The 14,676-nt window shown below is 44.6% G+C and overlaps 1 protein-coding gene across 2 annotated transcripts in view; it reads right to left on the bottom strand.

Annotated features, from left to right (window-relative positions):
• Positions 1 to 14,676, bottom strand: part of MBOAT2 (membrane bound O-acyltransferase domain containing 2) — a 625,362-nt gene that overhangs the window by 414,842 nt on the left and 195,844 nt on the right. Inside the window, exon 2 of one of the 2 annotated variants that reach the window (XM_029595828.1) lies at positions 5,400 to 5,545. In XM_029595828.1, coding sequence (XP_029451688.1) covers positions 5,400 to 5,545 — 146 coding nt within the window. Of the gene's footprint in view, positions 1 to 8; positions 62 to 5,399; positions 5,546 to 14,676 lie in introns of those variants that run through there. The other variant, XM_029595829.1, reaches the window with a different exon arrangement.

The following is a 14,676-nucleotide window of genomic DNA, read 5'->3' on the forward strand; positions in this document are numbered from 1 at the left end:
GACTGCACCTGGGAGTCAGAAATGCAGGACTGGCTTCATATCCCATGAATATATGAACACCCTTTTCTTTCTTAATTTACTTCTCTACTTCAGCTTTGAGCCATGGAATGCTGCTGTGTGTGAGGAAAAAGTTCAAAGAATCATGTATGCAAAAATCTACACCAAGAGCAAAAAACAGTGGTGCAGGGTACAAAATCACCATACTTTAAATTCAACAGCAGAAGCAAGACCCATGCAACTCAGAACCAAGTATTAGCATAAAAACAGGACACAGTCTGCTTGTGAATATTGCTATCACAGCCCTACCACATGTGCTTCCATTTCATATGAAAGAGAATTTTTAGTTTTACACTAGTAAAATTGAGACTACAGAAAGTGACTTCCATACACCTGCATCACCAGCTAGTCAAATGAACAGGCAATATCAGAGTTAAAAAACACACACACACTTGTGCCTTCTGATGCAATATTTCAAAAGACACATTTGACAAGTAATACACTAAAAACATAAGTACAACATTGTTCAAATGGAAAAAACCTCTTCTTTAATTCCTCTGGACCTTAGAAAAGCCATTTAGTAAGAAAGGAGGAAGAAAGTAAGTGAGGGAAGAGGAGCCAGAAGGTCCCTAGGGGAAGTTAGGAAAAAAGGTCTGCAGGAGGGGCAGAGGAAGAACCGAAAGAGAGGAGAGAAAAGGCCTTGGGGGAGGAGAAAAAAGCTCCACCAAAGAGGTTGGGAGGTGGTAGGGGAGAGAGTGAGAACGCATGTGTGAGTGAATGGAGCGTAGTTTACTAACAGGCCGATTCAGTAAAGTCCGCGGGAGAGCGGACGAACGCCCGCTCTCCCGGCGCGCGCACCGGCCCCTCGCCGGTGCGCGCGATGCAGTATTCAAATTAGGTGGCGCAGTAGAAACGGGGAAAAGGAGCTTGTCAAAAAGCGCCTCCTTTTTGACAGGAGCAGAGGCTGTCAGAGAGTTTGACAGCCAACGCTCAATTTTGCCGGCATCGGTTCTCGAGCCCGCTGACAGCCACGGGCTCGGAAACTGGACGCCGGCAAAATTGAGCGTCTGGTTTTCGGCCCGACAGCCGCGGGCCGAATTCAAATTTTTATTTATTTATTTTTTTTTTTTTACTTTTTACTTTTGGGGACCTCCGACTTAATATCGCCATGATATTAAGTCGGAGGGTGCACAGAAAAGCAGTTTTTACTTCTTTTCTGTGCACCTTCCCGGTGCCAGAAGAAATTAGCGCCTACCTTTGTGTCGGCGCTAATTTCTGAAAGTAAAATGTGCGGCTTGGCTGCACATTTTACTTCCTGTATCCCGCGTGCATACCTAATAGGGCCATCAACATGCATTTGCATGTTGAGGGTGCTATTAGGTGCCGCGGGTTGGATGCGCGTTTTCCTCCCCTTACTGAATACCAGGCTAACAGTGCGCTCTGTCGGAGCGCACTGTACTGTATCAGCTTGTAAGTCAATTGCTTTTACTGAAATATTCCTTGCAGCCAGATAACAGACACCTCTATCCTATAGAAACGTGTGCGCCACATGCTTCCAGTAAACATCACATACCTTGAGCATGTATATACATGTCACAGGCAAGCAATTCTGTACAGGAAGTTAGCAATAACTCCACAAATGATTGGATCCTCCTGGGTTGGGGGAGGGGGGTTAAAACCCCAGGTAATTGGAAACCAAGGCTCATGGCTCCACGGCCACAGTGCAAATCAGGTCCAATTAAACTAGAAGCCTGGAAGAGGAAGAGGCAACTGGTGGTCCCAAAAATAGAAATAAGTCAATATACCGAAAGGAAAAATAAACTAAAATGAAGTGGGAAACTATTCAACTTCCTTAAATTAGGAAGAAAATCTACAACTAACTCACTGATCCACAATTTATAGATAGTCCAGCAATTTATTCTTAAATAAGCAGCAGGACATGAGTAGGAGGACAATCCTTACTGCAGTAACCAGGTCCATCTTTTCTCTTAAAAGATTTTTCAAAAGCCATAGTTCAAATGTCTCATTAGGAGCCAATAAAATGTTTCCTCGTCTTCCTCCTTTCCTGGCTAACATGAGAATGGCCACCTGATTGTTAAGATGCATGAAAAATAGGAGACAAAAAAGAAAAAGGGTGACCCAGCTTTTTTTCCTCTGTTTTCAGCTAATTATGTGCTAATCATCTTTCCCATAGACACAAAACAGGAGAAAACCTTTAGTAAGTGCCTATCTCAAAATCTGAAGCACATCACCGCTTTATCTCCACTGTCCCTTATGATGGGTCTCTGCTCCCTTACAGCAGCAAGGGCTATCCTACTACTTGCTGCAAAACTAAATGACGAGATTCTGCTGCTGCATGTCTGGGAAGCTTCTCCCCTCCCCAAGCCCAATGGACTAAGAAATTCTTCCGATAGGCACCCAGAGAAATAACTTGCTGGATTCCACTCACACATACCCCTCTACCCACCCCAAAAACATCTGCATGTGGTGTCTGCATTATTCTGTTGGGGGTGACATTAAAAAGTCCACTTAAAACTAGACTGAAAAGCTATAAAACTGATCTATCTTCCTGAACTGCTGTGTGGCTGGTACCTCATAAGAGGAGCAAAATATGAACCTAGAAAAATCAGTGCTCATGCGACTCAGCACCAAATGGAAGGTGGGTAGCACCAAAGAGTATTCCTGTTCTTTCATAGGCACTAGAAAAATTGGCAGAGTATTTCCTGAGTAAAGAGAGATGCAACATCTACCTGAAAAGGATAGAAAGTTGAATGTGTAGAACCACTCAGTGATGGAGGAACGGAGTCAGGTAAGTATGGAAAGAGTGCATAACTCACGGACCCTGCTGGCAGGAATGACATTAAGAGGGAAAGAAGTTCTCTTGCCAGACTGTGGAAGAGAGGAATGGAAAGGCTCAAAACGTAGAATGTATGAGACTTATAAGGAGAATATATATATTCATTCCGTGATTAGAGAAATAGAGGTGGCTTGATCAGTGGATAATCCATGGTAAGCCGACTCAGAGAGGATTACCGTAAGCGGGAACCCAACTCCCAAAACGATACACCTACTAAGAGAAAGGTGTATCTATGTGGAGGATGTATAATGTAATTAAAACTCCCCAACCCCCCTCTTCCCCCCTCTGCGCTTTGAAGTGTGTAGGGGAGTGTACCGGGAACCTGCTCTGGTATCCGGCTAGTTGGAAAACCGGGATGGGACGTAGGCCTCCAGTTTTCTTTGGAATGAGGAAATATCTGGAGTAGAATCCCCTGCCCTGCTGAGACCTGGGCACTGGTTGAATAGCCCTGGCTGTCAGAAGGGTAGATAATTCTATTTGTAATTGAATTATTTGGGAATTGTGTTGTGGGTAGGAAGTTGGTGGGAATTCTGGAGGAATTGAGAGAAAATTTAGTTTGTAGCCGTGAGCTACAATGGAAAGTACCCATTGGTCTGTTGTTATCTTTTCCCAATTTGAGTGGAAATAGGAAATTCTTCCTCCCACTGGTATGTGTTGTTTGGGGTTTAGGAGGGAGGGCCTCTTCTGATGAAAGCTTGAACGGTATTGTATCTGCCATATCTTGGACAAAACTGGAAAAGGATAAGTCCTCTGGTGGGGATCTTTTCCTTACTTCAGGAGGTGAGGGTTCGGACATGAACTCCTCAGAAGAGGTGTTTGATCTTTGATCATCCCAAGAATCTTCTTCATCTGGTTCTTGATAGGGAGTTCTTGGGGTTTTTCTTAAGTTAGTGGAAACACCTGATGGTCCAGGTAAAGGTTCATCGATAGAAATCATTGGAGGAATGTTTTCAATGGTTTTCTGAGGAGTTATGTCGATGACTTTTTGATATTTCTGCAACAGATGTTGAAAAAGTGCTAACTCCTGAGGGTCACTATCATCTGGGACTGTTGTCATCGATGAAATGATAGTGGCCTCGACGTCGTTGTCGAGGGTGGTCCTCCCGGTGTCGATACGGTCGATGGTGGTATCACCGAAGTCATCGGTATCGATGAAAAAGACAGGATTTGAGCATATATCGACGTCAATGATGTAATAATCTTTGGTGTCGACGTCGAATCCCTCTGTACCGGAGTCAAGAATGACCCCGGCATCTGTGTTACCACCGGCATCGGCAAGTTTGCCGGCATCGATGTAGTAATCATCGGCATCGACAACGAAGTCGGTACTGCAAGTTGTTCCTTCAGAGCCTGTGAAATCGCTTGTCGGATTATATCTGACAATTCCGGCCGCGCAACCGTTGGGATCAGAGCGGTTGCGGGCGGTGGCGTAGGCTGAAGCACAAGTTCCTAAGACGTACCTTGTGTTGGATCTGGTGTCGGCAATGGAGTCGAGGTAGGCCGAGGCGTTGACAACTCAGACGTCTCCTGAAGTCTAGGCCGCTTCGCTGTCGAGGCTTCCTGGGAAGCAGGTCGGACAAGGAGGGGCTTCGATGCCGGTGTCGATGTTTCGACTTCGATTTTTCTGTCGATTTTGTCAACGTCGAGGACGATGAAGGGGACGAATGATCCCCTGACGGTCCCGGGCGAGGTTTTTTAAGGACTATGCGCTTAGTCGCTCCAGCTGGAGACGACTTCGATGACTGTGATGGAGAAGGTATAAGTTGCAGGCTGAATAAATGCTCCATTTTTTCGAGCCTGGTTTTTCGGGTCTTTGGCATCATCTCCGCGCATTGTGGACAGTTATGAACATCATGTTTATCTCCCAGACACATCACACATTCGGTGTGTGGGTCTGTAAGAGACATTTTTCTTGTACAAACAGGGCATTTTTTGAACCCTGTTGACATTGTGAAAAATCGACAGCCGTCGATTCGACTGAGGAGAATCTTTTACTCCTTGAAACAGAAAATTTAAGACTGGGTTACTTACCAGCCGGCAAGGAAAAACCCCGAGAGATTTTCTGTGAGAGAATATCAAACTCAAGACTATTAAGTCGAGAGAAAAACAGTTGAGGAACTCAACAGCTCCGGACCCGCGATGCTAACTGCAGCGCGGAAAAACAAAGACTGAAGAGAGACACCTGTGGCAGAGAATATATAGCATGCTGGGCATGCTCAGTGGCCTCACTGGGCCAGTCAAAAGTTTCTAGAAACTTTGACAGAAAGTTTTCCCGCCTGGGCTCCGTTCAGTGACGTCACCCATATGTGAGGACTAGCATCCTGCTTGTCCTGGGATAAGACCAATTTCCTGCCTCCCCCATTGCATCCTACAAGGGGAAGAAATATATGTGCAAGGCAAATATTCAGGCAGGCACAAGCTAACAGTAAAATACAAATCAAATACACTTGGCAAATTCACTTTCACACCAAATTCAGCATTCTGTAGTGGCAAAAGGCCTATGCTATTGACATGAATTTGAATATAGAAAGATAAAGTGACTTACCATCCAAAGCAAAAAAGGGCAAGATAAAAGCCCAAAAGGGTGGCAACTAAATGTCTTATCAGTGCGCTAGTTTTGCTTGAATGAAGGTAGATTCGAAACCAAACAGCTGCAAGCAAGGCAAACAGTTGGCACACTACAAAGTTCACCTGTGGAGAGAATAAAATAATTATCTATAGGCACATGATTAAACAATAGGCTGAAAAGTGTTATTTCAGGGATAGTGTAGCAGTCCAGGCAGGATACCTCATGGGTAACTGCATAGCACCTGAGAAAGCACTACAAATCATATTCACATTGTTGGCCCAATGTAATAAGACACACAAAAAATATATGCTGAAATTTTCTTCTCACGCTCTAAAAAAATAAATAAATAAATAAAAAATAAAATAAAAAAGTGAACTCTGGATGCAGTAAATTAATGGTATGCTAATGCACTGGAAGTTTAAAAAACGCACAACCTCAAAAATGTGCACACAAAAATATGCTTAGCACGCACTAAACACGAATTTGGTAAACTATTGTGTGCAGTAAAATTTATTTTATTTATTTTACTGATTTTTATATACCGACATTCGTGTACACACACACACACACACACACACATTGGTTTACAGTTGCTATCAAATGTACAAATTAAGAACATTTGCATTTCCAAAGAATAAAATAGTTGTAAATACATACAATTCATATAAAAACTATAAAAGAATTAAGATAAGAATTCTAAAAAAGTATTTCAAAGTAGCAAAAAGAGATAAAAGTTATAAAAGAAGAGACACACTATCCAGATAGTTGAAAGGCTTGTTGAAATAGATCATTGATGCAGATATTAAAGAAAGGAGGATCGTAGGTTATTTCCCTCCATCCCCACCCCACACTTTAAACTGTCTGCATGCTGTTTATTTTTATTAAAGTAATAATGAAAGGAATCAACTGACAGCCTGTCTCATGCTGCTTAATCATCATCATCATCGTTTATTTATGATCATGCTTTTCCACTGAGACAGTTCAAAGTGTGCGACAGGGAACTAAATTACAAAGAACAGGACCTGATCCCTTGCAATGGCCCTGGGTACATGCATGGCAATGAAGCAGAGATGTGTAAACCAATGCTGCATGCAGAAATATCAGAGAACCACACTGTGGGAATGGGTTTAATGTGTGGATGAGTCACTTAAGTGGCCAAAAGGGGGCAAGCTGAAGTACTTGTCTAGGGATGCCACTGGGACAGACACAGTGATGGCAACAAGCGCTGTCCACTGATAAAATATGCCCTACCCCATCCCATGAAAAAGAGGGTCCGTGTCAGGAAAAATGGTAAAAACTATTATAAAGGACAAAATTACTAAACAGAGATAGTTGTAGTTTAATGGATCAAAGCCAACATGCAGTTAGCCAAGGGAAGTCTGGCCTCGCCAATCTGCTATATTATTTTGAAAGTGTGATAAACATTTATTTATTTAAACTTTTTTTAGACTGACCTTCATGAAAAATATCATATCAAATCGGTTTACAATGAACAGTGTGATAAGAAACTTTAACTTTAACCTTAACATAAATAAGCATAAACAAGTTGTAGGAAAGTTACAATAAAACAGGGGTAATGGGTAGAGGAGAAGAATGCGCTAGAGGCGGAAAATATAACTCCATAACAATGGCTGTACAGTAACAGTGACTTTGCTAAGGATTGTCTAGTTACATGACTGGTGTCTGCAACCTAATCAATAGCCTAGCTGGTACTGGGAAGGTTACAGGAAAGCTTGGTGAAACAGCCAGGTCTTAAGTTTTTTTTTGAATGTTTGCAAGCAAGGTTCCTGTCTGATGTGGATAAAGGTGAGCCAGTTTATATATAGTGATTTGTGCGCATAAAGTTTTGCTCCTAAAAGCTGCGTACACAAAACCTGAGTCCAGGACCACAGATGACACTAGCCCCAGATACACGTGTTAACTTTATTCTCTCTGACCAAGAGATACATTTCCAGTATTAAAAAAACCTTGTGTTAAGCCTTGATGGCTTTAACACACTTTCCTGCACCGAGTGGTAGCTAATGCCTTCATTAACAAGGGATTTATACAGAGGCAAACTAATGGGTATGCACGTTTTTGTGCACAAAGCTCCTTGTTAAATCAGCAGTAAAGCTGTACACATAAAAGCGTGCACACCCTGTTACATCAGGACCCATGGCAAATTAATTTACAAGATAAAATTAATGCTATTCCATAGTGATGCTGTGAAGATAAGGAAGAGCAGAGAATAAGCTAAAGGCAGGTCTAGACACACACACTTGAATTAAAGTCAGGCATAGTGAAAAAGAAGTTTCTGATGTTGACAAAAATAAACATCCAGCTTGTTAATTCTTTCCCACTCTCACCAAAGTAACCTTTTCCAGCAGAATCCATGCAATTCAAGCTTACAGATCACAGCTGGTCTTTAGAGCCATCCTCAGTACAGCTGTTACACTGTGCAATACCCAAACACACACAGAATGAAATGGATTTTACATACAGAGGTTACAAAAAAAAAACCCCAAAACAATCCATTCTATTTGACTTAGCCTTTTGCTAGATTAATTTATGGAATGACAAAGGTTGCAATCTCATAAACAAGCCCTCTCTGGACTCGATTTGAAGAAAGAAAAGTATTTCTACTGCTGTTTAAAGTGGGAGTAAAAAAGAATACAGCTAAGGACAACGAATCCTGAGGAATCCTCGAGGCTAGCAGTACCAGAGCTCAAACAAGTTCCTGTCTGCTTGCAAGCAGGAAGATAGTGATAGAGATGGTCACCCATCAAGGGCAGCATCTCTCATGGTATCAAGAAGCACAGAAACATGCAAAAATAGGACTGCAATGGGATTTTATTTAACCACAAATAAAATTAATCTCCTTTGGGACTAAAACTGGCACACTTGAAAGCCAACACACAGAGTCATTTGGTACAGTGAGTAATTTTCTGCTGTCTAAACCTTAAGAGCCATATGAATTAGAGAGAGAAGATCCAGTTTCAAGTTAATCTGGTCAACCTCTTCCATATGAACATAAGAACATAAGAAAATGCCATACTGGGTCAGACCAAGGGTCCATCAAGCCCAGCATCCTGTTTCCAACAGTGGCCAATCCAGGCCATAAGAACCTGGCAAGTACCCAAAAGCTAAGTCTATTCCATGTTACCACTGCTAATGGCAGTGGCTATTCTCTAAGCGAACTTAATAGCAGGTAATGGACTTCTCTTCCAAGAACTTATCCAATCCTTTTTTAAACACAGCTATACTAACTGCACTAACCACATCCTCTGGCAACAAATTCCAGAGTTTAATTGTGCGTTGAGTAAAAAAGAACTTTCTCCGATTAGTTTTAAATGTGCCCCATGCTAACTTCGTGGAGTGCCCCCTAGTCTTTCTATTATCCGAAAAAGTAAAAAACCGATTCACATCTACCCGTTCTAGACCTCTCAATTTTAAACATCTCTATCATATCCCCCCTCAGCCGTCTCTTCTCCAAGCTGAAAAGTCCTAACCTCTTTAGTCTTTCCTCATAGGGGAGCTGTTCCCCCTTATCATTTTGGTAGCCCTTCTCTGTATCTTTTGACATCCAATCTCCTGGGGGGAAAACAACAGATTTTGATCCAAGATCCAAAACTTCCACCATCCCTTATTTATGACTCTAAGGCAAGGATGGTATTTGGGTGCCACAAACAGGTCTGGTTTCATGAACGCCACCATGAATATTCATGTGTAGGGACCTTCAGTTTTTATTTTATTTTTCCTGGGAATTTCAATATTATAAAAAAAAAAAAAAAAAATCAGTGAAAAAAATAAAGCAGAGTTACTTACCTGTAACAGGTGTTCTCACAGGACAGCAGGATGTTAGTCCTCACATATGGGTGACATCATCAGGATGGAGCCCAATCACGGAACACTTTTGTCAAAGTTTCTAGAACTTGCCCAGCAATGCACTAACCCTGCATCCAGCAGGAGTCCCCCTTCAGTCTCGTCTTATAGTAAAGTATGTGCGAAAAATAAAATAAGAAAATGTACACGAACCCAACTCCGTGGGGTGGCGGGTGGGTTTCATGAGGACTAACATCCTGCTGTCCTGTGAGAGCACCTGTTACAGGTAAGCAACTCTGCTTTCTCACAGGACAAGCAGGAAAGTAGTCCTCACATATGGGTGAATACCGAGCTGAGGATGCCCGAGCAAAGCACCAAATGCACCCAAAGACATGCAACAGACACAACAACAGGGGTGGAAATTTGGTTAGGAGGTCATCCTGAACGGGTCAGTGGAAGGATGTTGGGAAGTTAAACTGAAAACAGGTTGCATAGAATAGACTGGCCAAAAATGGAATCCTGTCTGCCAGCCTTATCTAAGCAATAATGGGCTGCGAAAGTATGGAGAGAACTCCAGGTAGCAGCCTTACAAATATCAGCATGCAGCACCGAACGGAGGTGTGCTACTGATGTCACCATGGCCCTGACCGAGTGAGCTTTTACACAGTCTTGTAGCAGAATGCCTGCTTGCTGGTAGCAAAATGTGATGCATTCCGCCGACCTGGAGGAGAGGGTCTGCTTTCCCACATGATTTCCCAATTTGATGGTATCAAAAGAAACAAACAATTGTGTGGATTTCCTGTGGGTCGACGTGCGGTCCAGATAGAAAGCTAGAGCACGTTTGCAGCCCAAAGAATGCAGAGCCTGTTTTCCTGGGTTCGAATGCGGCCTGGGAAAAAAGGTAGATAGGATAATAGATTGGTTAATATGAAATTCCAACACTACCTTCGGCAAAAATTTAGGGTGAGTGCAGAGCACTACCCTGTCATGCAGAATTTTAGTGTAAGGCGGGTAGGTAACTAATGCCTGTAATTCACTAACTCTGTGAGCACACGTAATCGCAAGAAAAAGTACCTTCCAGGTAAGATAGCGGAGATCACAGGAGTGGAGAGGCTCAAACGTAGGTTTCATGAGCTGTCCCAAAATCACATTAAGGTTCCAAGCAGGGGCAGGAGGGCGCAGAGGAGGTTTTAAATGGAGCAAGCCTCTCATGAAATGTGATACTACGGGTTGTGTTGAAATGGAGACATTTCCTATACCCTTATGATATGCAGACACTGCACTAACATGCACTCTGACAGAGGAAGTTTTTAGGCCTAACTCTGACAGGTGCCAGAGATAGTCCAGGAACCTCACAGTGGAACAAGTGAAGGGGTCTATGGACATGGAAGTGCACCAGATAGTAAAGTGCATTCTTCAGTTTAGAGCAATAAGACCTTCTCGTTGAAGGCTTTCGAGAAGCCACAAGGACTTGGGATACAGACTCTGAAAGGTTAAAAGGTTGGAGTATTCACCTTTCAACATCCAGGCAGTCAGAGACATAGCTTGGAGGTTGGGGTGTCGCAGATACCCTTCGTTCTGAGTGATTAGAAGGGGATCCTTCCCCAAAGGAGTGTGTCGGCATGTTGATAAGTCCTGGAGGATTGGAAACCACACCTGGCGTGGCCAGTGGGGAGCTATCAGAATCATTAATCACTTGTCCTGCCGGAGCTTCAAGAGAGCCTTTGAAATGAGAGGAAGTGGAGGGTACGCATAAAGGAGACCGCTGGCCCAGGAGAGGGCGAAGGCAACTCTTGGTTGCGAGTGGTGATTGTGAATGAGAGAGCAGAAGTTGTTTACTTTGTGGTTGTGGACCGACGCAAAGAAGTCTTGTGAGGGTAACCCCAGCGTTGGAATATCGTGTCCGCTGTCGTGGGGTTGAGAGACCACTCATGCAGATGGAAAGTGCGACTCAGCCTCTCCGCCAAAAGATTGTCCACTCCCGGCAATCAGGTTGCTTTGAGGCACATCGAGTGGGAAAGGGCCCATGCCCATATCTGTGCAGCTTCCTGACACAGGAGGTAGGAGCCCATTCCCCCTTGTTTGTTGATGTACCACATTGCAACCTGATTGTCAGTTTGAATCAGGATGGCTTTGTTTGATAGGCAATCCTGAAAGGTCTTGAGGACATATCTGATCACCCGTAGCTCCAAGAAATTTATCTGGTGTTTGGCTTCCTCTGGAGACCAGGTTCCCTAAGTCTGCAGGTCGCCTACATGTGCGCCCCACCCGAGGTTGGATGCGTCTGTTAAGGTAATTTGAGGAACTGGAGCCTGAAATGGAAGGCACTGAATGAGATTGGAGTGGTGCATCCACCAGGCTAGTGACAAGCGGAGCTGTCTGGTAACCTGGATAATGCTGGACATTGGCTGACAAGCTTGAATCCATTGGCATTTCAAGGTCCACTGCATTACTCTCATAGCGAGGCATCGGAGTGACATGAACCAAGGACGCTATTTGACCCAGCAGTATGAGGAAGTGACGAGCAGTTGAAGATACTCAAGTCTGTAGTTGATGCGCCAGAGATGTTATGGTGAAAGCGCGATCCTGGGGGAGGAAGGCTTTCGCCTGTATAGTGTTTAGGTCGGCCCCTATAAAGGATAGGGTTTGGGATGGAACTTGGATTTGGGATAGTTGATTAGAAACCCTAAGGAAATCAGGGTGTTGATAGTGAGACGCAGGGAGATTAGTGTGCCCTGCTGGGTCGGAGCCCTTATCAACCAATCGTCGAGATAAGGGTAGATATGCACACCCTGATTCCTGAGGAAGGCTGCAACCACCACCAGGCACTTGGTGAATACTCGTGAAGTGGACGCCAGGCCGAATGGTAGTACACGGTACTGGAAATGACGGGGGCCGACCAGGAATTGCAGATACTTGCGATGAGATGGAGTACCTAAGGTTACCATTTTGAATTTTTCTCTCTGCAAAAATTTGTTTAGGGCGCGGAGGTCCAGTATCGGGCGTATGCCACCTGACTTTTTTGGTATTAGAAAATACCGAGAATAGAATCCTTGCCCATGCTGGGAGAAGGGCACTGGTTCTATTGCTCGGGATTTGAGGAGGGATGAAACCTCCTGTTCAAGCAAGGGAGAATAGTCGGACGACCCCCACGTCAGCCGAGGTGGAGAGTCCGCTGGAACAAAAAAGGATTAGATGCCAAAGTCTTTTTCATTCTTTTATTGCAGTGGAGACATATTTCAATTAAAATTGTTGCCCGACTCAGGCCGAGTGGCTTCCATTACAGATTTGTGTACATGAGGTTGATTTCTAAGCTTGATGCCGCCTTTAATGGTCCCAAGTTTCAATGAGAGTCTAAGCCCCTGAGGTAGCCATCAAAAAGACGGCGAAACTAGGCCTGAGTCGGGCAACAATTTTAATTGAAATATATCTCCACAGCAATAAAAAAGTGAAAAAGACTAGGGCATCTAATCCTTTTTTGTTTTCCTAATGGCTTTTTTTAGATCGCCTACCTTCTTGTATCCTGGGAGTCCGCTGGAACAGTCAGGAAATTTAGGTGGTAACCCTGAGTGACTACTGACAGTACCCATTGGTCTGTGGTGACTGTATGCCAAGCACTGTTGAAGAGGCAGAGCCGACCACCGACCAGAAAGGAAGGAAGAGGAGGTTGGCTTACACTCTAGAAAGGAGTCAAAACCCTGATGCTGGTCCAGGCTGAGAAGCTGGCTGAGACTTTTGAGGCAGAGTCTGCCTGGATTGACCTTTTTGGTAAGGTCTGGAAGTTCATCCTCTAGAAGCCGGAGGATAAAACTTCCTCGGCTTGTAGGCCGGCCGCTTACAGTCACGTCTGAAAGTTCTCTTAGGGGCAGACGGGAACTCAGATGGCACAGAAGAAAGCTGGCGCAGAGTTTCATGGTAATCCTTCAACTGCACCAGTCTCTCGGTCTTTTCTCCGAAGAGTATCGCCCACACAGGGTAGATCTACTAACCTGTCTTGGACTTCTGGTGTTAAGTTTGATGATTTGAGCCAGGCCCATCTTCTGGCACTAATTCCCGTTGCAGACACTCTAGAGGCCGTGTCAAAGATATCATATGCAGCGCAGACCTCGTGCCTTCCAGCATCTAGACCTTTCTGAGCCAGAGTATGAAGTTGAGACTGGAGTTGCTATGGTAAAGAATCAGAGAAGTCCTGGATCCTTTTAAAAAGGTCTCTGTTATACTGTGTCATGTATAACTGGTAAGAGGCAATGCGAGATATGAGCATGGAGCCATGGAAGACACGCCTACCAAAGGCATCCAGGGATTTTTTTCCTTCCCTGGAGGTATGGAGGAATGAGGTTTTGAATGTCGTGCCTCCTTCTGGGCTGATTCAACAACCACAGAGTGATGATCCAACTGTGATTTTTGGAACCCAGGAGCTGACTGCACCAGATAGGTGGCATCTGTCTTGCAGTTGACCGGTGGGACGGAACATGGGTGTTCCCAGTTTCTCTTCAGGGGATCAAGTAGGATTTCATGGATAGATATAGACATGATTTCCTTAGGAGCATCTAGAAATTGGAGTACTTCCAGCATCTTGTGCCTAGAGTCCTCTTCCGTCTGAAGCTGAAAAGGAATGGTTTCAGACATTTCCTTGATGAAATTAATAAAAGACAGATCTTCTGGTGGAGAGCGTCATCTTTCATCTGGGGGAGAGGGCTCTGATGGTAAATCATCTGAATCCTGGGACGAATCATCGGTCCAAGGATTATAGGGCTCATCTCCTGCACCTAGTGGGTCTCCAGCAGGGAGAAATGGTGCTAATCCTGAAGGAGCAGGCACCGATGGCATCAATGGAGGCATCGAAGGGACCGGTGACATCAATGGATGAGTCGGTGGTAAAGTCCCAGATGGTGGAATGGGTATCTGTGTTTCCTCATCATCCGATGATAATGGAATTGGTGTGGAAGGTACTGGACCCACCGGTGCTCTTGGTTCCATTGGAGGCAGGGCACCAATCAACGCATCCAGTCTACCCAGTAGCAGTGCGAGCGCTACGGGAATCGGATCGGTGACCGGTACCGGCATCAATGGAGGTTGGAATCCCTGAAGTGTTTTACCGATGGCCTCTTGGATCATCCAATCCAATTCCTCGCGGAAGCCTAGGCATGGAACCCCAGCACCAGAGTAGGAGGCAGCACTGGTGCAGCCGGAGGATCATCTGGTGAAGGTGGAATCGCGGATCCCGGCACCACTGAAGGTGGGGAATGTCTCTGTGACCCAGTCACAAAAGAGGATGAGGCCTTTTCTAGACGGGGCTTCTTTATCGGTGGCTCGGTCGACGTCAATGCAGGGGACGTGCCTGGATCAACAGACTGAGCTTTCCGATGCCGGTATAGACGCTTTTCACGATGTTCTCCTCAGTCCTTTTCTTGAGGAAGCAAAGAGGCAAATCGACACCTTTGGAATCGTC

Source organism: Rhinatrema bivittatum, chromosome 3 (genome assembly GCF_901001135.1).
Source record: "Rhinatrema bivittatum chromosome 3, aRhiBiv1.1, whole genome shotgun sequence".
NCBI classification, from domain to species: domain Eukaryota; kingdom Metazoa; phylum Chordata; class Amphibia; order Gymnophiona; family Rhinatrematidae; genus Rhinatrema; species Rhinatrema bivittatum.